This window comes from Meles meles, chromosome 6 (genome assembly GCF_922984935.1).
Source record: "Meles meles chromosome 6, mMelMel3.1 paternal haplotype, whole genome shotgun sequence".
Classification (NCBI taxonomy): domain Eukaryota; kingdom Metazoa; phylum Chordata; class Mammalia; order Carnivora; family Mustelidae; genus Meles; species Meles meles.
Genome location: NC_060071.1, coordinates 66,713,644 through 66,739,524, shown reverse-complemented (window position 1 = coordinate 66,739,524; position 25,881 = coordinate 66,713,644). Strand labels below are relative to the sequence as shown.

Genomic DNA, 25,881 nt, shown 5'->3' with positions numbered 1-25,881 from the left:
TTTTTTTTAGTAACCTCTACCCCCAGGTAGGTTTGGGGCTTAAACTCATGACCATGAGGTCAAGAGTTGCATGTTCCACTAACTGAGCCAACTAGGTGCTCCACATTCTTCCTTTTGATTGCTTGCTATGGCCAATCCTACAGAACTTAATAATGTTTGTATGTTTTCTCTTGTTGCCATTTCTCTTTTACTATAGTTGGAATATGGAGGCTGAGTCCATATTCTGAGTCCACATAGTTAGTAACTAACTCTGTAGAGAACTATTTTTATGGTGACCAGGTAGGAAAGGGAAGCTGAGATAGAAGCAATCAATTCTTCCATTATTCAATTCAAAATCCTATACACTCAACTGTCCAGTGAGATGCATATCAAAGTTTAGACATATAAAATGGTATATATTCTCTGATATCATTAAGCTTAAAGTAACATGTAATATGGAGATATTTTAGTTAGGAGTTTAAATTACTTCTATATCCACCATGGTGCTCTTTCAGGAACAAAACTTTGGAACAATCAGAAGTCAGATTAAAAGCAGGAAATAGAAACCTAAGGTACCTTAGACCTCAAGAAGCATCTGGTTGGTATAGCTCCATTATGGTCAAAATTACAGAAGGATAAATTAGGAACATTTTAAAAAAACCCACCACCTTGATTCCAGGGGGATTAATCATGAGAGGGACAAAGCCAGATCTCAGAAGCTAGCTTTATCTGTCACTAGGGTCATCCAAAGTAAATTAACCCTGACTACTGGGTATTCAAAAAAATCCATGGTATACAGTATAACCTGGAGTCAGCAGTTTTGAGGAATACTTAAGGGAATTTGAGTAAAACAAGGAAAACAAAATACACAGCACTGTTGTCACAAGTTACAAGGCTTAACGGTTTTGGTGGCAATTTGTTTTCCCTCTCCTCATCTTTAGTTATTCTAAAACTCTTGATGACAAACTCCTTTGATTTTCCTCAAGGTTTATGATCATTAATGGAGAGGGACTGTTAAGTCAAATATCTGGTGGAGTAGGGAGTTTATTTTTTATTTTTTTAAAGATTTTATTTATTTATTTGACAGAGATCACAAGTAGGCAGAGAGGTAGGCAGAGAGAGACGGGGAAGCAGGCTCCCTGCTGAGCAGAGAGCCTGATGCGGGGCTTGATGCCAGAACCCTGGGATCAACCTGAGCTGAAGGCAGAGGCTTTTACCCACTGAGCCACCCAGGTGCCAAGTAGAGAGTTTAGATAGCCGCCACTTTCAGGTCCCTTCCAGTAAGCAGCATGGAGGTAAGCTCTGTAAGACTTAAGAGCCTGCCAGTCATGGGACCAGTCATGAGTAAGCTACTGGTGATGGAGCCCGTGGTACCTGGCTGCTGTGCTTCAGAGGGAGTAGTGGAAGTTTACTATGTGGGAGATGGCAGGAAGCTCTTGGTTGCAACACATATTCAAAAGTAGTTCACCTCACTGCAGCTTAAAAATGTAACACTTTGGGTTTCAGATGATTCCACTTCCTCCTCAGTTCAGACCTGGTGCTGTCAGAAGCAAAGATGTAGTCGATGGATTTGTAAGACAGATCCCACACCTGAGACTGGGTCAAATTAAATGTCTCAGCTGCTAGTTGGTACTCCTGAGAAAGGTTTGTTGCAAAAACACCCTTATCATCAGTCTGCCAAAACAAAACAAAACAAAAGAAAAATAAAACAAAAAACCAAAAACCAAAATAAAACAAAAAGCCAAAGTTTTAAAATTAACAAGGAAATGATTTTTTAAAAATAGTAACTCATGTTTATATTTCCCTCTTTACCACGCTGCTTTTAAGAGTCTAAACAGGTCTATAAATGCATCCATGCATATCTATAACTAAATAGGCCTGTTTATCCTTTTTAAAACAAAACCCAAAAACACCAGGGCAGGGGCTCTCAACCATGGCTGCATATTAAAATCACTAGGAAGCTTTTAAAATGTATCTGTGTACAGGACTCACCCCAGATCAGATAAAACAGAATCTCAAGGGATGGGCACTTGGGCATCAATATTTTTTTAGGTTCCTCTGGGCACTGCCTAGAACCTTTACCCATAGAGCTAAACCTGAGTCACCTGGATCTCTGCAGCCTCACATGCCCTGATCCTCTCTCACTCCTCTACTTGGGCAGCATCCCAAGGCACATGAGGCACACAAGGCAGTCAGCTAGTAGTGATTGTCGACCTACTACAGTAATAAAACAAAAAAGGAGCAAAATACTTCATACAAAACACCTTACACAGATCACAGATGGATGGGCGATGCTGTACCAGAATCCAAAATGATGCTGGTCATAAGACGGAACTGTCTGACTTTTGATGTTTGAGGTCAAACAGAGTTCTAGATGAAAGGAGGAAAAAGTCTCTTATTAAAAGCAGATTAGTAGACTTATTCATCAGTGTTCACCAAGTAGATTCGTGAGAAATTTTTCCGAGGTATGTTAATTTTCAATAGTTCATCACTTTACAAAACTGACCTTAGGCATGAAAATTTATACTTCAGGGGCGCCTGGGTGGCTCAGTGGGTTAAAGCCTCTGCCTTTGGCTTGGGTCATGATCCCAGGATCCTGGGATCGAGCCCCGCATCAGGCTCTCTGCTCTGCAGGGAGCCTGCTTCCTCCTCTCTCTGCCTGCCTCTCTGCCTACTTGTGATCTTTGTCTGTCGAATAAATAAATAAAATCTTTAAATAAAAATAAATAAATAAATAAATAAATAATTTATAGTTCAATTAGTGTAGTTGTACAGAATGTATGTGCTGCAAGTTTTGGCAGCAATTGTACCAGACAGGGAATTAATACCTTCTTCACAGCTATGTGCGTCCCCCTTTCTTTTATCCAAAATGGAGAGGAAAGGGGAATGTTATAAGCCAGTCCCCATGGAGAAAGCAGGATAGAATCATGAAGGAATTTTTGAATGGTTGCTGCATTTCTTCCTGGTCTTCTAGTGGAGGCTAAAACAAATGGTAGCACTGCTTGAGGGTTACAGTATTATATAAAAAGCCAAGAACAGAAATGGACTTAAAGAAAACCCCTGAACTCCTTTACTCAGACAACCATCTATTCCCTGTCTGCTGCAAGTTAAGTCCATCTTAAGAATGATGGCCACAGCAGCCACAGCAGAAATACTTCACTGACTTAATTGTGGGTATCTGCTCAGTATGATACTTATGGCAGCCTCAACATAAGGCCAACTCAGTCTAAGGGATGGCAGCCTGCCCCCCTCACACAGCTTGGCACAAAGCTGAACTACCACACTAATCACTATGCAAGTGTTCCCATCTTCGCAACTTCCCTGGATGTTTAAAAATGTCCTTAGTAAAAAGAAAAAAAAAATCTCATTATGAATTGCTGAAAACTCCATAAGTAATTAAAAAACACACATCACACACAAATGTTTTTGCAAATTAATCATTCAGTAAAATGGTTTTCAGCCAACTGCTTTTTTTCCTCCGGAGAAGGCCTTTCCCAACCATAACACTGACCAGTGGTTATCTCATCACTATTATCTCAAACTGTTTAATTTTCTTCAAACACTGACATTTTCTTGTGTAAGTGTTTACTGTCTCTTTTACCAATCCCAAAATAATAAGTTCCTTGAGAAAGAAACCTTGCCTGTTTTGTTTACTGCCCTATTCCCAACAATTTGAACAGTGACTGAAACAGAACAGGCACTTCATAAATATTTGTTGTTAAATACACATGTAGACAAATACCTAACAGTCAACACACATATAAAACTATGTCTTGGAATCTTCCATAATTCTTAATTTTTAAATACATGTCATACATTTTCATAACACATTAATTTCATTAAAGTCATTTTAAAATACTAGATGACTCTTATTCCTTCAGTAAAATAATTATTGAGTTCCAAGAACAGGGGAATGTAGCAGTGAACATGACAGACAAAGGCCCTGCTTTCATGGAGCTTATACTCTAATGGAAGCTAAAACTTTCTATTACTTTAAGGCTCAGGAGGCACATGTCCAAGCAACTTTTAATTTCTAAATGACACTTAAAATATTTAGAATAGGAGTTCTCCACATATGGGTTGCAACCTGGTGGCTGGGGACAAATGTACACTCTTGTCTGGAGGCCATGAAGCCCTAAACCTTACCCAGTGGTATCTGGTATTGCCTCACGAAGTTTACCAGATCCGGGGATCCTCCCTCAGAGGAGTTGAGAAATGTCCCATGCCCAATTCTGTCAGGAAGCAGATCCAGAAGTACTTGTGTTTCTTGTTTTTGGTTTGGAATCTGAAAAAAAGTGGGGGAGCATAAGTAACCTCTTTCAGTGATTTTTTTTTAATTTTTTAATATTTTATTTATTTATTTGACAGAAAGAGATCACAAGTAGATAGAGAGGCAGGCAGAGAGAGAACAACCAGCTCTCTGCTGAGCAGAGAGCCCGATGCGAGACTCGATCCCAGGACCCCGAGATCATGACCTGAGCCAAGGCAGCGGCTTAACCCACTGAGCCACCCAGGCGCCCTTCAGTGATTTTTTAAAAAAGATTTATTTATTTGACAGAGAGAGACAACACAAGCAGGGGGAGCAGGAAAGGGAGAAGCAGGCTTCCCACTGAGCAGGGAGCCTAATGCAGGGCTCAATGTGGGGCTCGATCCCAGGACCCCGGGATCACGACCTGAACCAAAGGCAGGCGCTTAATGACTGAGCCACCCAGGTGCCCCTTTCAGTGATTTTTAAAGGTACTTTTTTCTGTAGCCAGCTATTTTGTCTCTCAGAGAAGATAATGCATTCTGGAAAGCTGAACTATCTATACCTTCCCAGCTTTCTTCTTCATTTCTCTTTCATTTCCCAATATTCTTCTAGATTTGTTTCAAAGATAGTAAAATTATGGTTAACAAGCATAATAATAATAAACACTTTTAGACCTGCTTTGTGCCTTTTCACATAAATTCTCCTTTAAATCTCAAAAGACTCTTACAAAGTACTAAGATGAAAAAAAATTAAAGTTCAGAAAAAGTAATAGGATCAACTCGGGAACAGAACTGAAACGAGAAAGGTACCTTTCATTTTTTAATTTTTCCGTCTATATTACACTTCTCTACACTTGGGATTTCTTCAGATATACCTAACTTTTGTAGTTAAAATATAAAGTTTTTGTTTTTTGTTTTTTGTTTTTTAAGTTCTCTAAGGCCATGGAGCTCTATCTGACTCCAGGGCCCAGATTTTGTGTGTAGTGTGCTCATGTTTTATTGTATTTTTTATTTATTTTTTTAAGGATTTTATTCATTTATTTGAGAGAGAGGGAGACAGAATGAGCTCAAGCAGTGGGGGATGGGGCAGAGGGAGAGGGAGAAGGAGAGAAACTCAAGCAGATTCCATGCAGAGCCCATGTGGGATTCGATCTCATGACCCTGAGATCATGACTTAAGTGGAAATCAAGAGTCAGACGCTTAATGGACTGAGCCACCCAGGTGCCCCATTCATGTTTTATTTTGACACAGGTAGCTACATACATACCACAACTACCATGAAAAGGTCTAGATGTACTCTATCTACTAGATAGCCTACAAGACAAATGACCATAACATGATGAAGTGTTTATACGCAATGGATCAAACAAGAAAAGCAACAGAATAAAGAATATTAAAAAGAATTTTTAAGGAAATAAATTGGCAAAAGAAAAGAAAAGCAACAGAGACTAAGGTAAAGGGAAGGTTCTGATGCTGTGCACAAAGACCACAGATAACGGGTCACAGTAACACATGCTGGTTGTTCTATTTTATTGACCAAAAGCTTCAATCAGACATCAGTTACGTTAGCAAGAGGAAGTCCTATGAGTGAAAGATCTTTTTGTTCAGAGTGTGGAAACAGAGATCCTACCTTTTAAGTTCTGCCACCAGATTACTCTTTGCTTATGGACATGAAAATATCAGTATTGACAAGAAGCTCCAATTTTTCCTTAATTTTTAAATCATGATGCTATTCAACATTTATATATTACTGCATCTAATACAAATAACTCTGCGAGGTAAGTAGCCTATGTATTATTTCCTGCACTTGAGACAATAAACTCCAGATTCATCAATCTGTCACTAATCATGTACAGCTTTTCGTATGTCAAAAAAAAAAGAAAAAAGAAAATGTGTGTCAAAAAAAGAAAGAAAGAAAGAAAGAAAAAACAATAGAAGTACTGCTTTATAAAGTAAACCCATCTGTAAAATGGGGGAAAGTGTAGTTGACTCCCTTGTTTGCTTCACAGAGATGTGCTTAAGAAAGTGACTGTTCTCCAGCCATTATCTCTACATTATCTGTCATTGCACTCATGTTGCCAAGGAGCTGGGGACCAATGATGGGCACCCGATCTTCTGATGAGCCTTATAAAATAATAACGAGCTACTTCCTTTTTTGCCGGTGCATGTGATACATTCAGGTCCCTTACCCTACGAGGACAGGTGAGATGAACTGGTGCTTTTCTCAGTGACAGCTTGCCAATAACAACACTGAAGATGAAAACTTATGCATTTTCTCTAGTAAGATGTCAATAGCTTTTTTAATGACATAGTGGTACTGTGAGTCAATAGCCACCCTCATAAATGACAAAAACATAAAACAGTAACAAGGGACTAAAGCAAGTCATATCTTTATCATAATTTACATTTTAAAAAATTTCTACTTTCCTCCTTGTCTTTTTTTTTTTAACCTCCAGGTTTAATTTTAGCCATTTACAAATGATTATTATTTTCACCATAATCTATCTTCTCCAGCCCAATTTTACAATATTATTTACCTCTGAAAGATGCAATGCCAACTTCAGGCCGGCTTTTTTAGCTTCTAAAAGCGGTTCCAAGAAGTCTTTTGCCTGTCCTACCTTGAAGATAAAAGTTAAAATGAAGATGCATGAAAATTCTAGGCAGACTGAAGAATTAGCTACTGTGTGTCAATAAACAAAGGAATAAAATAATGGCAAGGAAAAAAATGGCAGATTGACTCCTTTGAAAATTTCCATTATAAAGCACCTACAGTATGCCAGACACTTTAGGGAACACAAAGCTCGCAAAAACAATCCCTGCTGTCTAGAATGTTAAGTCACATACCAGTGAACCTGAAGTCAATCAGCCACACTAGATATAGAGGTTACCAAGTTTTATTTCTGTAAGGAAATCTAGATATCTAGTGCTAAGGAAGAGAACCCACCTGATTTAGGAACCTGTATGATTACAGCAAAGAAAATTTCTATCAAATGGATGAATGAAACAAGAGCACAATGGTCCAGGTTTAGACAAAGCCTTAAGAACGAGTTTCATGGGACAATCTAAATCCAGTGGTTTTCAACCCCGGAAAATTCTGCCCCCGCCCCCCCACAACCACCCCGGAATTTGGTAGTATCTGGAAACATTTTTGGTTGTGACAACTAGGAGGGTGCTACTGGATCCAGTGGGTAGAGAAGAAAGGAATGCTACAAAACATGCTGCAATACACAGGACATTCTCCAAGGACAAAGAATTATCTGGCCCAAATGTCAATAGTGACATAAGTGAGACACTGTGTTTGAATCTGACATTCAAGAAGCTCTAGGCCAGCCTTTCTCAACTAGGGGTTCTGTGAGATAATTAAGGCATAGCCACAATTAAATACTAATTATTAGACATACACTGTATGTAATAACTTAATTTCTCTCTTCTCATTCAAATCTTTTTTCTTTTTTAGAGGGCTTAATTATTCCACAGAACCCTGGTTAAGAACAGCTGCTATAGACATTCTGGTCATCCAGGGCAGAACAGGTCTTTTTTTTTTTTTTTTTTTTTTAAGGTTTTATTTATTTAAGAGAAAGAGAGAGAATGAGTAGGGGGGAGAGGGAGAAGCAGACTTTCTGCTGAGCAGGGAGTCCCAGTGTGGGGCTCAATCCCAGGACCCTAGGATCATGACCTGACCTGACCTGACCTGAAGGCAGATGCTTAACTGACTGAGACACGCAGGTGCTGCCCCCCATCCACCTTTTTTTTTTTTTTTTTTTTAAGATTTTATTTAAGAATAGGTCTTCATCCACTGGGAGTCTGCGAGACCTCTGGAGAATGCAGGATCCCCCAACCTAATACTTACCCCACAAACTGATTCTACTTTTCTTTCTTTCTTTTTTTTTTTAAGATTTTATTTATTTATTTGACAGACAGAGATCACAAGTAGGCAGAGAGGCAGGCAGAGAGAGGAGGAAGCAGGCTCCCTGCGGAGCAGAGAGCCCAATGCGGTGCTCAATCCCAGGACCCTGGGATCATGACCTGAGCCGAAGGCACAGGCTTTAACCCACTGAGCCACCCAGGCGCCCCTGAGTCTACTTTTCAGAAATAAAATGTATTTAAGAAAAACAGCTTACAGTAGGGTCTCCACTGAGGTCAAGGCCAAGAACTGTATTGTCAGTAGAGAGGAAGAACTCTTCAGCAAGTTTAACGGTCTCCTTGGCTACTGAAGGGCCACCTCTTCTGTCAATTGCTATCAAATACCTTTAATATAAGAAAAACACAGTTGAAAACAAATACAGTGAGGATGAAAAAGACAACTCTGAGTACAGCCAGAGAGGTATGGTAGGCTACATGTAAGTTCCTTAGCAAAAGTACAGCCTGACAGGACAGCTTACTTTGCCAGAGGGCACGAGACCATAAATTCCTAAATAGTACCAACATCTAGTTAGTGTTCAAATTCTTAAATGTTTCATGTTTTTTTTATTCTTGCATTTGTTTCTTTGTTTGATTCAGAATTCAACTAAAGTCCACAGTGGACTTCAGATTTAATCTGAAGGCACTCCCTCCACACCCCACCTTCCCTTCTCTGCAAACCCTCACCGCTTTTCTTGAATTTATTTCTTGAATTTAAAGAAACCATATCCTTTTCTATAAAGTCTCCTACAATATTCATTTTGCTGAGTGAATTCTTGTGTTGTTAACCTGTTTCTCCTGTTTCTTATATCTCTTATAAATTCAAAATTGGATCTAGTCTAGAGGCTTGATCAGATTCAATTTTTTAGCAAGATTATTTCTTAAGTGGTGGTGTGTTATTTCACTAGGAGGCTTAGATTCATTATTTCAATAAGTGTTAAAAAATTGGTAATATTCTAACACATATCCAATAGCTGATACAAATTCATTCTTCATGTTAGCTGAAATTCTACAAACCATCTAACACCCAGAGAATCGCTGCTAATATTGCATAATTTTCCTCCCACACTTATTAATTTATCTATTTTTTATACACACAAAATTTCTCCAGCATTTATTTATTTATCAAATTTAGATCAACTATATATAAATGCAGTCTTTTTTTTAATTCACAGTTTATCCTGACATTAAATATTAGAAAACAATATAAATCATATGACCATAACATGATGTAACTGTCTTCTGCTAAATGTTTTAGGATATTTTCCACTTTTTTATAAATAACACTATAGGGGCGCCTGGGTGGCTCAGCTGGTTAAACATCTGCCTTGGGCTTGGGTCATGATCCCAGGGTCCTAGGACTGGCCCAGTGTTGGGCTCCCCATTCAACAGGAGGAATTCTGCTTCTTCTCCCTCTGTCCTTCCCCTTTGCTCATGCTCTCTCACATTCTTACTCTCTCTAAAATAAATAAATATTTAAAATAAACAAACAAATAAATAACACTACAATAAAGACTCTTACACAAAAATCAATTTATTTCCTTAGGATACATTTCTAGAAGTGGAGTACTGGGTCAGAAGGAAACATTTTTATACATCTTAATACATACTACTTTTTAAAGAGCTTTTATTTATTCCATTCGCTTACTAGCAGTGTGTAAGTTCACAAACAGTGGTCATTACCCTGTTTTCGTGGGGGGGGGGGGGTGCTACAGAAATGGCATTGTAACATTTCTTTTTAAAATTTGTCTAAGGGGTGCCTGGGTGGCTCAGTGGGTTAAAGCCTCTGCCTTCAGCTCAGGTCATGATCCCAGGGTCCTGGGATCGAGCCCTGCATTGGGCTCTCTGCTCAACAGGGAGCCTGATTTCCTGTCTGTCTCTGCCTGCCTCTCTGCCTACTTGTGATCTCCGTCTGTCAAATGGATAAATAAAATCTTTAAAAAAAATTGTCTGATTGGGGGGCACCTGGGTGGTTCAGTCATTAAGTGTCTGCCTTCAGCTCAGGTCATGATCCCAGGGTCCTGGGATTGAGCCCTGCAATGGGCTCTGCTCTGCGGGGAGCCTGCTTCTCCCTCTCCCACTTCCCCTGCTTGTGCTCCCTCTCTGTCTCTCTCTTTCTGTCAACAAATAAATAAATAAACAAACAAATAAAAATCTTTAAAATTATCTGATTGGGATGCCTGGGTGACTCAGTCGGTTGAGTGTCCAACTCTTAATTTCAGCTCAGGTCATGATCTCAGGGTTGTGAGATCGAGCCCCATGTCAGGCTCCATGCTCAGCAGGGAGTCTGGGTGAGATTCTCTCTCCCTCTCCCTCTGACCTTCCCCTATTCCCTGTACACTTTCTCTCTCTCGCAAATAAATCTTTAATTTAAAAAAAATTATCTGATTAGTGAGATTAAATAGTTCTCTACAGACTTATCCATCATTGGTAGGTCTTCTTTTCTGAATTCCCTTCTTTTCTTTTGCCTGCTTCCTTTTGGGAAGGGTGTGGGTATTAGTCTAGTTAAGCTTAATTTGGAGAGATTTTATAGCCAGAAATTATACAGGTAGCTTTCTTCCTTCAAGGACTTATTGAGCCCTGATTTGTGTCATCTCTCTTCTAAGTACTGTGGTGAACAAAAGACAAGGTTCCTGGCCTCATGAACTTACACTCTAGTAGGTATGTACACACAAATGAAACAAGATAATTTCTGATCTTATCAAGAAGAGTGCCCTAAGGAAATAGAAAGGATTACTAGAGGATTTGTGGGTGGGTGGGTGGGGGGAACCTTTAGATAAAGTGGTCAAGGAAGGCCCCTCTGAGGAAGGGACAGCCAAATTGAGAACTTGATAATGAAAAACCAGCCATGCAAGGATATGGCAGGAACTGTAACAGGATGTACAAAGATGCTGACGTGGGACATTCTTGGGCTATTTGAGGAACAGAGAACAAACCAGTGTGTAATAATGACAAGTGGTCCACATAAGGCTATTGAAATAAGAGAGGCAACCAGATCACATGGGACCATGTAGGCCAAAATAAGAAGTCTGGATTTTGGCTGAAGAGCAATGGGAAACTGTATTTCTCTAGAGCAACAGTACTCAAAATTTTTTGCCACATGAATGAACTCAGAACTGCATTCTCAACTTTAAGTAATAGATTTCTTTTTTTTTTAATTAATTAATTAATTTTTTCAGCGTAACAGTATTCATTGTTTTTGCACAACACCCAGTGCTCCATGCAATACGTGTCCTCCTTATTACCTACCACCTGGTTCCCCCAACCTCCCACCCCCGTCCCTTCAAAACCTTCAGGTTGTTTTTCAGAGTCCATAGTCTCTTATGGTTCGCCTCCCCTTCCAAGTTCCCTCAACTTCCTTCTCCTCTCCTTCTCCCAATGTCCTCCATGTCATTTGTTATGCTCCACAAATAAGTGAAACTAAATGATACTTTAAGCAATAGATTTCTTGACTCCATTTTTCTAAAAGTCAGTTATTGTTTGATTTATAAAAATCCATTACACTTCTGAGCAAAATAACAACATTTTCACATTCTAGTTTTTTTAAATGGTGATCACTAAGGTACAATGCTTCTTACCTAACATCAATGTCTATGTTTTCTTGTTTGGACTGTTTTATACCCTCAAGTACAGATTCCACATAAGTCTTTTTAGTCATTCCTGGAAAGGACATAAAGAAAGTATTTGTAAAGAGATAATCAACTATTTCATCCTTCAACATCAGCATCCCTCTATGAACAATTACATTTTTACTTTATGCTGTGACAAGGGCATAATTAGAGAGAAGTTATAATATAGTCCTATGGGTACATTTTCATAAATGCTAACTGTACTTTAATAAATTTTTTAAATGAACTACTAAAAAGCAGAAATGGAAAGAAAGACATATAAAATATAAGCCCATTTAAAAACTATTCTTAGATCCAACAGACATTAAACTACTCTCATGGGGCGCCTGGCTAGCTCAGCTGGTAGAGCAGGCAACTCTTGATCTCAGGATCGTGAGTTTAAGCCCTGTGTTCAGTGTGGAGCCTAGTTGAAAAAACAAAAAACAAAAAATAAAAACTAAGAAACAAAACGAAAAAAACCTACGCACAAATTGCTGTAAAAATCTAAAATGCCTATTCTAACAACAGAAAAACAGCCTTTTGCTAATGCTCGGCCTCAAAAAAAACAGAAACAAAAACAAACCATTTTCCTCTATTAGAACAATGTTTTCCTGCTGGGCCAGGAAAAAATCCCCTCTTGGGCTCCAGTCTCTTCAACCCTGGTCAGGCTCAGTGTTTCCTGTCCAGGGCACTAGAGCAGTTCTTCCAATTTTGGGTGTACAAGTCCTCTTCTTCTGGGGGGCTCTGAAAGAGCACTCTCTAGAACAACTTCCTCTAAAATACTCTTGTACCCAATCACAGAATGCTTGTTTTTGGCACAAAATCTCCAATAACACAGAAAATTATAAAGAAAAAATAATGAGTAACATGTAATTCCACCACTCAGAGATAACCATTCTGTTTTTCTAAGTATACATATTTTTTTAATAGATGAGATGCTACCAGGTATATATGTATCCTATTCAGTTGTTTAATACAGTCCTATATTCTGAGTGTTATCCCCAAGTCTTTATAGTATCTTTGCAAATATTTTTAGTGGTTGCCTCACAGTCCATTAACCCTTATCTAACCATTCCCTTATTGTTGCATATCAAGTTAACATCCCTCTTGGAATCTCCATTCAAAGAGCAAACTAGCTCTAATAAGTGGCAGGTTTCTTCTCTCCTTCCCCTTCACTATCCTCACCAGGGTAACTTGGAACTGATCCTACAATTTAAAAATGTGAGATAAGAATCTTCTGCTTGTCCCATTTCAACACTTACTTTATGGAGTTTTAAAAAGCTTATTCCCCTAAATGCCTGGGTTGCACATGTCACAAGATGAACTGGCAGAGCCTTTTCAGGTCACAGACAAGGGACTAAGAGGGACCCAATGACACCACATAATATCTCTCCATTCTGCCCTTATGAAAAGAGGGTTCCAGGAAGTTTCTCCAGACCACATCCAGATGCACTCATCTCCATCCAGAGAGGTTTTATCACATCACCACTTGCTCCTGGCATAAGACACTATCAGTCTCTGAGCAATGACTGAAAAACCTTCATTTCTGTGATCGTCATAAAACACAATTCAGCATCTACTCAGTGGCACTGTCTCACAAGTGCCCTTGAAGCAAGGAGCAAGAAGCAGCCTCTGTTTAAGACAATGTAACTATAGGAGCAAGTATTCTTTCCTCAGAGTGAGGAAAAAACAAGAACCAGCGAAATTTTTTTAGGCCTTTGAATTTCCCTTTAACACATAATCCTTGACCTGACTTTTTAACTTAACACCTCACTCATTAATAATGTACATCATTAATGCACATCAGAAGATTTGGGCTGTTGACTCTACTACAGTGTAAAAGTAAGTGCTTCATATTCTCAACTTACAAACACATGAATCATCAAAGCACAGAGGAAAAAGTACATTTGCTGAGACGTAATTAAACTCTACCTGTAGCATTTTCTCCTCTGGGTGTGCTCCTTAGTTCCAGGTACTTGACACCATCATCTGCAAATTCTTTAATGACATCTTTTGTGACCTGATGGTTAAGGCAATGGACACGATATTGATAATGTCAGTGAAAGGGTCCCAATAAAAATGCCAAATGCTACAGCTTTATTTCATGCATTAGGTTTGATCTGCAAAAAATAATGGAAGTCTCTCAGGTGGTTAAGATGACCTGCTTTGTCACAACCCTTGCTGGAGACTGCTCACATCAAACAAGTCTGCACATCTCACATACTTTTTCTCTTCTCTCCTTTTAGCCATTTCTCCATTTTCTAGTGTTCATAACAGTAGCTGATAAGACAGAGAAATGAAGCAAAACTAAAACTGAGTGTGTAGTGCAGTACTAGGAAGGTATGTATGGAAATAAGTGGCTGAAACGATTAGGCATTACTGATGTCCCACTCAAAGTCATGGCTTATGGTTCTTATTCAAGTTATTTATGAATAAGTTGTATTTTTCAAAAGTTTCTTCAAGCAGGGTGAAATTGTCCCTAGGAGTACTAAGAAAACTCTCTTTGGCAAAGAGAATCGGTGATAAATATGAGTAAAATGGTATCCAACTTAACACAAATTAAGCAACCCAAAAATGACTAAATGACCAGGGTAAAAGATATCAAAAGGATTGAGGGCATGTTTTCCTTCTCTTCAATCAATCCTAAAAAAGTACCAAATCTAGAAGAAAAAAGGACCTGGTTGGAAACGCTGTGACAACCAGCCCTAGCTAGTGCTTGCAGTTGGTATCCTAATCTTAACCTGTTTTGACCACATGCACATAAGTGGGCAAGTGCAACGTCCTGGCAAGGGAACAAGGGTTGGCAGATTGTGTAGACAGTGCCTAACAAGGTGGGACTACTTTAGTGGATTCATTGTAATCCAAGGTCTGGGCTTCATCGGGGGGTGGGGTGGGGTGTGTGTGTGTGTGTGTGTGTGTGTGTGTGTGTACACACATGCGCTTACCTGTGTGTGTGTGTGTGTGTGTGTGTACACACATGCGCTTACCTAAGCCAAAAAGGAACTTATTGTAATATTAGAATATAAATATTACTAAGCTGAGATTCACTAGAAGGTCTGGAGAATCAGCCTCAGAGACTATACAACTCAGGACAACACAAAAGCATTTAAAATCATGTAACACTCTTGGACCAAGCAAGACACCACTGCTTCCTCCACCACCAAACATGACCCTGCAACTTCTGTACCATCATCACAGGCACTGGACCCCATGGCCCTGGTGCTCCCCACACTCTGTGTTGCTGCCAATGCTACCACCAGAGTGTGGGCCTCATCTATGCAGGCTACGGAACTGGCTCTAGAGCAGACACACAGAAGCCAACTCCCTCTACTCCAGCTCACATGTGGCCAATGCAGAAGCCTATCTGTTATGTATGCAGTGACAAGGAGGGTGAAGTGAGGGTATGAAGTGGCAGTCCTCAGTGACTGATGAGACCACAGCTACTATCCAAGGCCCCCTCTCTTCGTTTCTTGAGCAGCCAGTGAAACCAAATAAAACAATAGAAGGCTGTTGGCAAGTATGGAATGAGAGCAATGAGACAATTTATCTAGGTCCTAGCGAGACCTGTGGAATCATCCCTACCCATGTCCAATAACACTTCCTTGCTCCACATCTGTGTCTGCCAGACTCAGCCCTTTCTGCTCCATGCTGCAACTGGTACTAAGGACACCTCTTATTCGAGTTCCTTCTTCAGACAGAGTACCTCACAATTCATTAAGTTTCTGCTTACTCAAAGGATGGTAAGACTGCATCTCTTGAATGAGAAGGAACATCAGCTCTAGAACCAAAGACAGTCAATTCTACCACTTGCTCTCTCTGTGAGTGACCTTGAGCAAGTTACATGTAATCAATTTAAGCCTCAGGGTTTTTTTTCATCTGCAAAAAGGGAACAATAAAAATACCCACTTCAGAGAGTAGTCTTGAATGTAGTGTCTGGCACATGTAATAGTTAATATTATTATTTCAAGCACATTCCAATCCTTTTTCTTTCAGATTACATCCAGATCATCTTGACTAGACTGTTAAGTGATCCACACACAACAGAGAATCTCTTGGCTTATTCCTACAGTGTTCATTTATTATATGTAAATGTTATTAACTTCACTCTCAGTGTCATCCTTCTGAACCACCTAAAGATGCTCATTTTAGTACCACCAAGTCAAATCACAGAATCTTAATTCCTTACCTCATTTTATATTTTTTAAAGATTTACTTATATGAGAGAAAGAGAGCACATGTGCAAGCACATGATTCGGCAAGGGTTGGGGGAGGGGCAGAGCGAGCAAATCCCCAAGCGGACTCCTGCACTGAGCCTAAGGAGGGCTCAATCTTATAACCCTGATATCCTGATCTGAGCCAAGTACCCAGGCAGGGACTCCTCCTTACCTCATTTTATTTTGTTTTTAAAAATTTTATATATTTGAGAGAGAGCAAGAGAGAAAGAAAGCACAAGCCAGGGGGACAGGGCAGAGGGAGAGGGAGAAGCGGGGAGCCTGATGTGGAAATCAATCCCAGGACCCCGGGATCATGACCTGAGCAGAAGGCACATGCTCAACCAACTGAACCACCCAGGTGCTCCCTTACTACATTTTAATAAAGCTTTTTACCAGCTTTGAAAGTAATAAAATAATGAGGTAAGGAGGAGTCCCTGCCTGGTACTTGGCTCAGATCAGGATATCAGGGTTATAAGATTGAGCCCTCCTTAGGCTCAGTGCAGGAGTCCGCTTGGGGATTTGCTCGCTCTGCCCCTCCCCCAACCCTTGCCGAATCATGTGTTTGCACATGTGCACATGTGCTCTCTTTCTCTCATATAAATAAATCTTTAAAAAATATATCAAAGGAATGCTCACCTATGGTCAAATATTTCATGTTATATATGGAAAACAGGACAAGATTTTATCCTCTATGTAACAGAATACATTGACCTTGCTTCTCTTCTCAGATCTTTTATAATTAGCTCTTGGCAAATGTCTTACATGGCTTTTGAAAAGAGTTGCATAAAAAAACAAAAAATATTTTTCATTTGACTCTTGATGAAAGCAAAAATTCATGTGCAAAACCAGAAGGGCATAAATTACGTAAAAAATTTTAAACCACTCTAATAATTCTTCATTTCTCACCATTAGAATATCTTCAGGGCTAGTAGCAAGCTGATGAATAATCTGAAACATCTGGAAACATCTGCAACAGGAAAGTTTTAACATACTCTAGTCATCAAAAGCTTGTCAACACAAGCCCACTAAATTGAATGTATATATTTTAGACTAATACTAATTATATATTGTAAGGAACTACAGAATAGGTTTTTCAAAAATTACACTGACCTGGAAGGATAATCAAATAACTGAAAACAAAATGTTACTTTTAAGTGGGAAAGGACAGTTTCTCTTTGCCACTCCCCACCCCCTGCAGATAGCAGCAAACAGGGAGAAAAATCAATAAGCCCACATTTTCAGGTCTAAAGAATATTCTAATATAGTATAAATTTATAAACAACATAAAGAATTAAAAATACTGTCAGTGGTCTAACAGCTGGAAAAAAAAAATGCTGTATGTCAAGTTACACTCTCTATAGCAGATGGCTACCCAATTCCTTTAACTACTAAAATCTGGATTCTTACAGACTATTTCCAATCTCAAACAGAGATAAAAAGAAGTATGTCCAAAACTTCCCTAAACTCACTCTTCTAAAGTTCTTTTCCTTCCCTTGTCAATCATAGTCATCTGATTGTCGATTTTAAGACCTGGATTCTTGGCTATCAATTTCTTCATGGTATTAGAACTAATGGATCCATTCAGGTGGGCATGAAGTTCCTAAAACAAGAGAATACAGTCAGTAAAAATTTCTCAAGTATCCACCAGATTAATAGCATCCTACTGGTACCTGATGTATGTAATCTGCACTAGGCAAACTGCCTACTAGATGTAGATATATAACTTTCAAGGTTTATAAATCTTACAAATTTTCCTGGTAAAATTTACTTTTCTGTGTGGAAAACAAACAAACAAACACAGACATCCTTATAATTAGCAACCACTCCAGAATTCTGTGGTTGAATTCTCACCACTTTAGGTAATTCTGAGTAAAAGGGTGTCGTCCGTGGCTGTTGGTGTTCTTCTGCTTCCATCATGATTTCACAGAAAGGTCTTTCTCCAAATACTCTTCTTGTACAATGTGCTTTAGCCAGCAAGTTTCGTGGTCTTGAATTTCCTTCAGATTGCGTTACGTCCACACATTTTTATAAGATAACCTGTATATGTAGCTCTGGGCTTGGCTTCCCCTATTTAAACAAATGTGAACATTTTCAGACGTTGACATAAAAACAAAGAAACAGAATTTTGCCATTTTATACCTCAAAAGATAAAAGCCGCTTCAATGCTATTTAAGCAAATTAATAATCTAACCTAGAAATAAGAAAAGGCCTCAGACTGCTGGAGATTTCTCTCTCTCCATCTCTTTTCCCCTACCCCACTCCCCCGCTCATGCATGTGTGCACATTTTCTCTCTCTCAATAAATAAATAAAATCTTTTTAAAAAACTGTGCAAGACTGGACAGAGCCACAGAAATCCACAGAAAGGTCAACACAGTATGAAATAAAAGTGGCACTTCAACAAAATGCTATAGTAGGTGCTTCATAAATAGTAACACATGAAAATGATAGGCTGTTTAACTAACATGCTTACTACTCCTACCAAAATACATAGAAGACAATGTTAAGATGGAAAAACACATCTTCTCTACGTAAAATCAATTTACCATAAATTGACTTTTAAACTCAATGTTAATCAAAATATTCCAAGTTATTTCTTAGAAATTGATTTTCAAAGTTCATGTGGAAGACTTAACTTATAAAATTATCCAGAAAAAATTGTGGATCTCAAAAGAAAAATATCCAGTATTAGTGAAGGTATGAGTAAAAGTTCTGGTGGAAGCAAAACTTGATACGGTCTTTTTGGAAAGCAATTTGGCACTATCTATCAACACACACAAACACAAAACACCATTTATTTTCTGACCCAATAATTCTACTTTTAAGAATTTATCCTGGGGCATCTGGGTCGCTTAGTCGGTTAGATGTCTGCCTTCGGCTCAGATCATGATCCCGGGGTCCTGGGATCGAGCCCTGCATTGGGCTCCCTGCTCAGCAGGGAAGCCTGCTTCTCCCTCTCCCTTTGCCTGCCACTCCCCATGCTTGTGTGCACACTCTCTTTCTCTCTGTCCAATAAACAAAATCTTAAAAAAAATTTATATTATATCTTATAGGATATGCACAAATACATTTCTTATATCATATAATAGCAAAAACTGGGAACAATCTGAATGTCTATCAGTAGGCTACTGGCTAAATTAATTTTATCTTAGTCCAACAGAGTATCTATGACTATAGGGAAAGACTTCTATGATATAATGTTACTTCCAAAAAGTAGCAAAATATATTGCTTAGAAAGATGGCATTTATGAACAAAGCATGTTTTATTTATTCATAATTATGGGTTGGAAGTGGCAAAGGTCAGGGGAGAGAATTTTGCTTTAACTTACCTTATAGTGTTCTGCAACCTAAAGGTTTTACAAGCATGTAATACTTGACTTCTTTCTGAAATAACTTTAATACATTAAAATGTTAATCAATAAATTTATATAATTTACTTAATAATTTTAATAAAAATAAATAAATGGTTTAAAGTAATTATTTATAAAATTAAATAATTTTTAAAACTTGCAGAACAGTGGTGCATGAGTGGCTCAGTAAGTTAAGCATCTGCTCTTGGCTCACTCAGGTCATGATCCCAGCGTCCTGGGATAGAGCCCAGCATCCCGCTCCCTGCTCAGTGGGGAGCCCGCTTCTCCCTCTCCCTCTCCCTGCCACCCCTGCTTGTGCTCTCTCTCTCTCTCTCAAATAATTAAATGAAATCTTTAAAAAAAAACCTTGCAAAACAATTTTATTATTATTAATTCTGATAGGGAAGAACTTTTATGTTTAGACAATGGAATGACAGCCTAAAAAAGTACTTAGGACATTTTTCATAGCAGGCTGATAATAAATCTGACAAATGGCTAGCTTTTTATATATATTTTCAGGGATGCCTGGGTGCCTCAGTCAGTTAAGCGTCTGCCTTCAGCTCAGGTCATGATCCCAGGGTCCTGGAATTGAGTCCCACAATGCTCAGTGGGGAGTCTGGTTCTCCCTGGGCCTGCTGTTTCCCCCTTCCGGTGTAGGCTCCCGCTCTCGGACAAATAAATAAATAAAAACCTTTAAAAAAATAAATATAGGGGCGCCTGGGTGGCTCAGTGAGTTAAGCCTCTGCCTTCAGCTCTGGTCATGATCCCAGGGTCCTGGGATCGAGCCTCACATAGGGCTCCCTGCTAGGCAGGAAGCCTGCTTCCTCCACTCTCTCTCTCTGCCTGCCTCTCTGCCTACTTGTGATCTCTGTCTGTCAAATAAATAAAATCTTTAAAAATAAATAAATAAATAAATAAATAAATAAATAAATTTCCAATCCCACTCTAGGATCCTGATCTTATTTTGTGCTACATTCAAACCACCCTCAGGACTGGTCTTTGAGTAAATTTACTGACCCACTGGCTACAATGTTAACCTCTGTAAATTTGAGATCCACCCAAAGCACAATCTTTACACATTTAAAAAACTGTTGTTTCACTGATCCATGCCTAAGATACTGCCATCAACAATACCATGCCCTGCCAAATTCTATCTTCCTGGGCAACACTGGGTGTGGGTGAGAAGAAGCTAGGATAGGAGTGAGGAGCGGTAAGGCAACACACTGAGATAAGATCTTTCTACATTTGTACTATACTTCATCAAGTTAGAGCAGGGCCAGGACCAAGTCTCCTGTCTCCCAGAGAACTTTTTTCATGCCCAAATAAGAAAAGGGAATTCAGAATAATAAAGACATGTGTTACTTTTTATTAAGCACTTATCATGATCCAGGCATGCTAAGTTTCTTAAATGGTTGTTTTACTTAATCCTCACAACCCATGAGATATTATTATCCTCATTTTACATAAGAATGAATAGATCAAAAAATAATAATCAGAAAACAATTCTTTGTTACCCATATCACAAATTTTGCTCCATTCTCTTTCTTCTTGAATCAGTTTTCTTGATCTGTTCTTTATTTAAAAAAGTAGCATTTCTAACATATCACCTAAATTTTATTTTTTTAAAGATTTTATTTATTTATTTGACAGAGACACGGTGAGAGGGGGCACAACTAGGGGGAGTGAGAGAGGGAGAAGTAGGCTCCTCGCCAAGCAGGGAGCCCGATGCAAAACGGGGCTCTGTGATGTGGGAGTTCAACAGCAGGACCCTGGATCATGACCTGAGCTGAAGGCAGACGCTTCAAGACTGAGCCACCCAGATGCCCCAGTACCACTTAAATTTTTAAAAATTCACTTCTACAGCACTGTATATATTTTTAAAAGTCCTACAATTTGTTTTTCTTCTTCTTTGGCCGCAATCAACTCTGAGACACCCCAGAAAGCAGCACTTACTCCTCTCATTTTAGACACGAATATCCCAGGCCTAACAACCTCAGGGTAATGCTTCTCCCATTCCATCAGAGGCAATTCCAAACACCGCAAGCACTCCACTCGACCCAATCACCTCACACTGAACTGACAACCCAGCTGCCAGTTTTACAAAGATAAGAGAAGCCATCAGGCAAGAATTCCCTCACCGACACCTAGCTTACCTTTATCTGTACACTTTCTTCTCTCATAACTCAAGAAAAAGGATTCATTCTTCTGTCCTTAACACTGATCTGTGCCCTAGATCCCATTCCCTCGTAGCTATTTCAAGTCATTACTCCATCAGTTACTCTCAATTTTTTTTTCTTTTGAGTTACTCTCATTATTTTATTTTATTTTTTTTTTTAGTTACTCTCCATTTTATGTTCCTTCAACCTCTCTCTCCATTGGCTAATTTCCCTCAGGGAACCAACATGCATGTACTTTATTGTTTTCACCTAAAGAGCAAACAAACAAAAGCCTTTCTTGTATCCCAAATTCCTCTTTACTGCCCTGTCCCTCCTTTCATTCTAAGCTAAGCTCCTTGAAAGCACAATTTAGACTGGCTGCCTCCATTTACTTATCTCCCATTCAGGGTGAAACATGAATTCTGCCCTTACTGCTCCACAGGAATTGCTCTCCCTGAAGTCATTAAGAGCTCTTCAACACTAAATCTTTTCAGTTTATCTTGACTCAAACCTCTGAGTACAGTATCCAAATCCAAACTGGCTGGACTCCTAAACTCTTGCTCTTACTATTCTGCTAGACTGCTTCGAAATAACCATACTTAGAGTTATCCCGATTCCCTTCTGCACCTCAGCCCCTGCGGTCAGTCACCAGATTCCAATCAATAAATTATAAATCTCCTAAATATCTCTGGAAGCGGTTTCCTAGGAGTGATGACTTGCAGACCCTCAACTCAAGAAACTTTATGATTATTTTAAACCCCTGACAAGACTCACACGGTATCAGAGGGAATAATCACCTCTCTTATGTGATTTCCCTCTGCCGTGGATATATTCAACATTACCCTAGAATCACAGACTTTTCGAAGTGGAGAGGAATGCCATTTTATAACCGAGAAACAGAGGCTGAGTGTTTTATTTGTCAGCTTTGCAGAGCCCGAATACAAGGGAATTAACAGTATTTACCTGTGGGGAATCATTTATGGGGTGAATCACAACCTCTGTAAGTTTCTTCACCTGGCCTCAATGACTAAATTTCAGATTTAAATGAGATCTCTTTTTAAATTATGAAAACATTAAATAAGTACTGGTAGTTAGCATCTGAGGATGACCCCTTCTTCTTCCTGCCCACCCACTAACCTCAGTGGTTCTAACCCTACTTTGCCCCACCAGATTACTCAATGCTGACCCTGTCGTCCAAGAAGGTCTGGTTGTCAGTCCCCACACACTCACCCCTTAAAGATTTCTGTCAACAGTTGAGTCAACTATGAGGACTTAGCTAAATTTTCTCTTCGGACGGAAAGGCTTGTAGAAAAGCGACAACCTGAGCTTCCCTGACACAGTCCACGTGACCACAATAAGCAGTAGGGGTCAACCTTCCGCGAAAACGCAGTCCCAGAAAAATCCAAAAAAAGCCATTCACAGTCGAACTTCAGCACAAACTACACCCTCCTCAATTTTGATTGGTGAGGTACCCTCTTTGCGGAAGTGACGCACACGCACGGAGGGGAGTCACGGAAGAGGGGTGATTTTTCTGTACAGAAATCCCCGAGGTGGGTACGGCAGAATGAAAGAGAGCTCATTCCGGTGACGAACCGTCTCTCCTCTCCCTCATCTCGACCATGGGCCCGCGGAGCCGCGAGCGTCGGGCTGGAGCAATACAGAGCACTAATGACAGCAGCGCCCTCAGCAAGAGCTCCCTGGCCGCGCACGGGTACGTACTCGACCCCTTTGCCGCGCTGCTCGTTCCGGGGACCGCGCGGCGCACGCCGCTCATCCACCGCGGATACTACGTCCGCGCATGCGCCGTGGGGCATTGCGTACGCGCCTTCCTGGAACGGACATGCGCGGCACCGAGTACTCTTCCACCCCAGATCTTGTCGCTGGGAGCGGGTTCAGATTCGCTGTATTTTCGCTTGAAATCTGCGGGCCATTTGGCCGGCGCTGCAGTCTGGGAAGTAGATTTTCCGGACGTGGCCCGGCGCAAGGCAGAGAGGATTCAAGATACGCCGGAGCTGTGTGCGTTAACAGGGCCTTTCCAGACCAGGGACCCAGCCTCAGCGCTGTGCTTTGAGAGTGTGGACTACCGCCTCCTAGGGGTGGACCTGCGACAACTCTCGCGTTTGGATCAGGCCCTGGCCGCCGCTGGCCTTAACGCGGTCGCACCCACTCTGCTTCTAGCTGAAGTTGTGCTGACCTACCTTGAGCCGAAAGATGCCGCGGCCCTCATCGCCTGGGCAGCCCAGCGTTTTCCTGATGCCATTTTCGTGACTTACGAGCAGATGAGGCCGCATGACGCCTTTGGCCAGGTCATGCAGCAGCATTTTCGGCAGCTCAATTCTCCCCTGCATGGTCTAGACCGCTTTCCCGACGTGGAGGCCCAGAAGCACCGCTTCCCGCAGGCTGGCTGGACTGCCTGCTGTGCCGTGGACATGAATGAATTCTATCGCTGCTTTCTCCCCTCAGAAGAACGCCAGCGCGTGGAGAATCTTGAACCTTTTGATGAGTTTGAGGAGTGGCATTTGAAGTGCGCCCACTATTTCATTCTGGCCGCTTCTAGAGGAGACACTCTCTTCGAAACTCTGGTGTTTCCACCCTCAGAGGTGTTCCCTCGAATAGATCCTGCTTCTCCATCAGGCGTCTTCCCTGCCAGTGTAGTCACTAGTGCAAGCAGGGGCCCAAACCTTAAGAGATATGGGCATGCCTCTGTCCTTTTGAACCGAAACATTATTCTTAGTGCAGGAGGATTTGGAGAGCAGGAAGGGCGGCATTGCCGAGTGAGCAAGTTTCACTTGCTCTCAAGATATGGTGACTTCGAATGGAAAAGCAACCAAATACGCAGGTGTGAGACTGGAACCCAGTGGGATGGGCGCCTGTATCACACCATGACAAGACTTTCAGACACTGAGGTTTTGGTTCTTGGAGGGAGACTGTCCCCAGTAACTCCAGCCTTGGGGATTCTCCAACTTGGTATCTCTAAGAGTAAGGATAATACGACCAAGGACCTAAATGTAAAAATAACAAAGGTGAATCCAGAAGATTTCACGTTGTCATGTTGGCGGCATTCAACAACAGAAGTGTCCTATGACAATCAGAAATACTTGTTTGTGTATGGGGGTCGAAGTGTGGTAGAACCTGTACTAAGTGACTGGCATTTCCTACATACGGGGACAATGGCTTGGGTCAATATCCCCGTAGAGGGGGAAGCACCTGAAGGTCGGCATTCACACAGTGCCTGCAGCTGGCAAGGGGGAGCCCTTATTGCTGGAGGTCTGGGTGCTTCTGAGGAGCCGCTAAGCTCTGTACTCTTTCTAAAACCAATCTCTTGTGGATTCCTCTGGGAATCCATAATCATCCAGCCTCCCATTACACCAAGGTACTCCCACACAGCTCATGTGCTCAATGGGAAGCTTCTACTAGTTGGAGGGGTCTGGATTCATTCTTCCTCAGTTCCTGGAGTGACTGTAATTGATTTGACTACAGGATTGAGCTCTGAGTATCAGATTGGCACAACATGTGTGCCATGGCCATTAATGTTACACAATCATACCAGCATCCTCCTTCCTGAAGAGCAGCAGCTCCTGCTCCTTGGAGGTGGTGGGAACTGCTTTTCCTTTGGCACCTACTTAAACCCCCATACAGTGACATTAGGCCTTTCTTCCTTACATGCTGGACAGTAGGACTGAACTTTTGATATATTGAGGACCCACTTAGACAATAAAGTTTTCCACAAACAGGATTTGACTGTTTCTATAGACCTTACCACTCCTTCCTTCCCCCTTTTTTCCTTCTCATTAGCACTACTATCCAGTGCAGAACGTGAAAGAGTTTGTTAAACACATAACAACATTCAGAGAGATGACACAAAAATAAAACACGAGTAGGCCTATCTGAAGAGAATGGCCATACAGTCCTAGAGTAGGAATTGGGGAGCCTTTGGATCCCTTTGTGCCTAGTTTATTAATTTTCCTCATCTAAGTTTATCCATTTATTGAGTTACGGTGACTGGTAGCCTAAGTCAAGTGAAAAGTTTTCCACTCTTAGGCTTTGAAAAAGTTTAAAACAGATCCTTGGTGAGAATACAAAGTTGGTAACTCTGGTTTCTCTTTGGAGTACATAAAGCTTTTGCTTTTTTCTAAAGATTTCCATGGAGAAGAACAGTAATGAGTTTTAAACTAATTTTTGAGGCCTTGTTTTTACGAAACTACCTTTAAAAAAGAAGAATACAAGGTTGAATATGGCTGAAGAGACATGGTTTGACCTCATTCTTCATGTATGAAATCTGAAATGAACCCCATTACTTTATCAGATATGGATATTAATAAACCCTAGGAAAAAAGGGCTTAACAGCTTGGCATCTGGTAACGCTATGCGTGGGCCAGATACTAAATAACTGGGAAGAATATAATCAGAGGCAGAAAGCCTGCTCTG

The 25,881-nt window shown here is 40.4% G+C and overlaps 2 protein-coding genes and 1 non-coding gene across 6 annotated transcripts; 2 read left to right on the top strand and 1 right to left on the bottom strand.

The window, feature by feature from the left end:
* Nucleotides 1–84: 84 nt before the first annotated feature.
* ADAL (adenosine deaminase like) lies at nucleotides 85–23,030 on the bottom strand. 4 transcript variants are annotated; one of them, XM_046007679.1, is made up of 12 exons: nucleotides 22,684–23,030; nucleotides 19,273–19,340; nucleotides 17,801–18,016; nucleotides 17,419–17,549; nucleotides 16,856–16,916; nucleotides 13,668–13,755; nucleotides 11,706–11,787; nucleotides 8,349–8,475; nucleotides 6,765–6,845; nucleotides 4,126–4,264; nucleotides 2,249–2,349; nucleotides 393–1,653 (listed from the first exon to the last, which is right to left on the bottom strand). In XM_046007679.1, exons 3-12 carry the CDS (start codon nucleotides 17,864–17,866, stop codon nucleotides 1,459–1,461), a joined length of 1,071 nt encoding a protein of 356 aa, XP_045863635.1. In that variant the 5' UTR covers nucleotides 17,867–18,016; nucleotides 19,273–19,340; nucleotides 22,684–23,030; the 3' UTR covers nucleotides 393–1,458. The 4 variants fall into 4 exon arrangements, with proteins under 4 accessions (XP_045863637.1, XP_045863635.1, XP_045863636.1 ...); XM_046007680.1 differs by having other exon boundaries at nucleotides 19,277–19,340; XM_046007678.1 differs by lacking the exon at nucleotides 19,273–19,340 and having other exon boundaries at nucleotides 394–1,653.
* A 27-nt stretch (nucleotides 23,031–23,057) lies between these two features.
* Nucleotides 23,058–25,186, top strand: LCMT2 (leucine carboxyl methyltransferase 2). The gene has a single exon (XM_046007677.1). It carries the CDS (start codon nucleotides 23,073–23,075, stop codon nucleotides 25,128–25,130), a length of 2,058 nt encoding a protein of 685 aa, XP_045863633.1. The 5' UTR covers nucleotides 23,058–23,072; the 3' UTR covers nucleotides 25,131–25,186.
* A 355-nt stretch (nucleotides 25,187–25,541) lies between these two features.
* Nucleotides 25,542–25,655, top strand: LOC123945302. Its single transcript, XR_006819149.1, has one exon. It is a non-coding gene; the product is annotated as a U5 spliceosomal RNA (small nuclear RNA).
* Nucleotides 25,656–25,881: the final 226 nt, after the last annotated feature.

Coding starts and splice junctions, on each gene's coding strand:
- ADAL (XM_046007679.1), bottom strand. CDS start 17,866: ATGATGGAAGCAGAAGAACACCAACAGCCACGGACGACACCCTTTTAC. Junction 11,788..13,667: donor CAGAGGAGAAAATGCTACAG/GTAGAGTTTAAT, acceptor TGTCCTTTCCAG/GAATGACTAAAAAGACTTAT. Junction 4,265..6,764: donor TGGCATTGCATCTTTCAGAG/GTAAATAATATT, acceptor ACTTTTTTTCAG/ATTCCAAACCAAAAACAAGA.
- LCMT2 (XM_046007677.1), top strand. CDS start 23,073: ATGGGCCCGCGGAGCCGCGAGCGTCGGGCTGGAGCAATACAGAGCACT.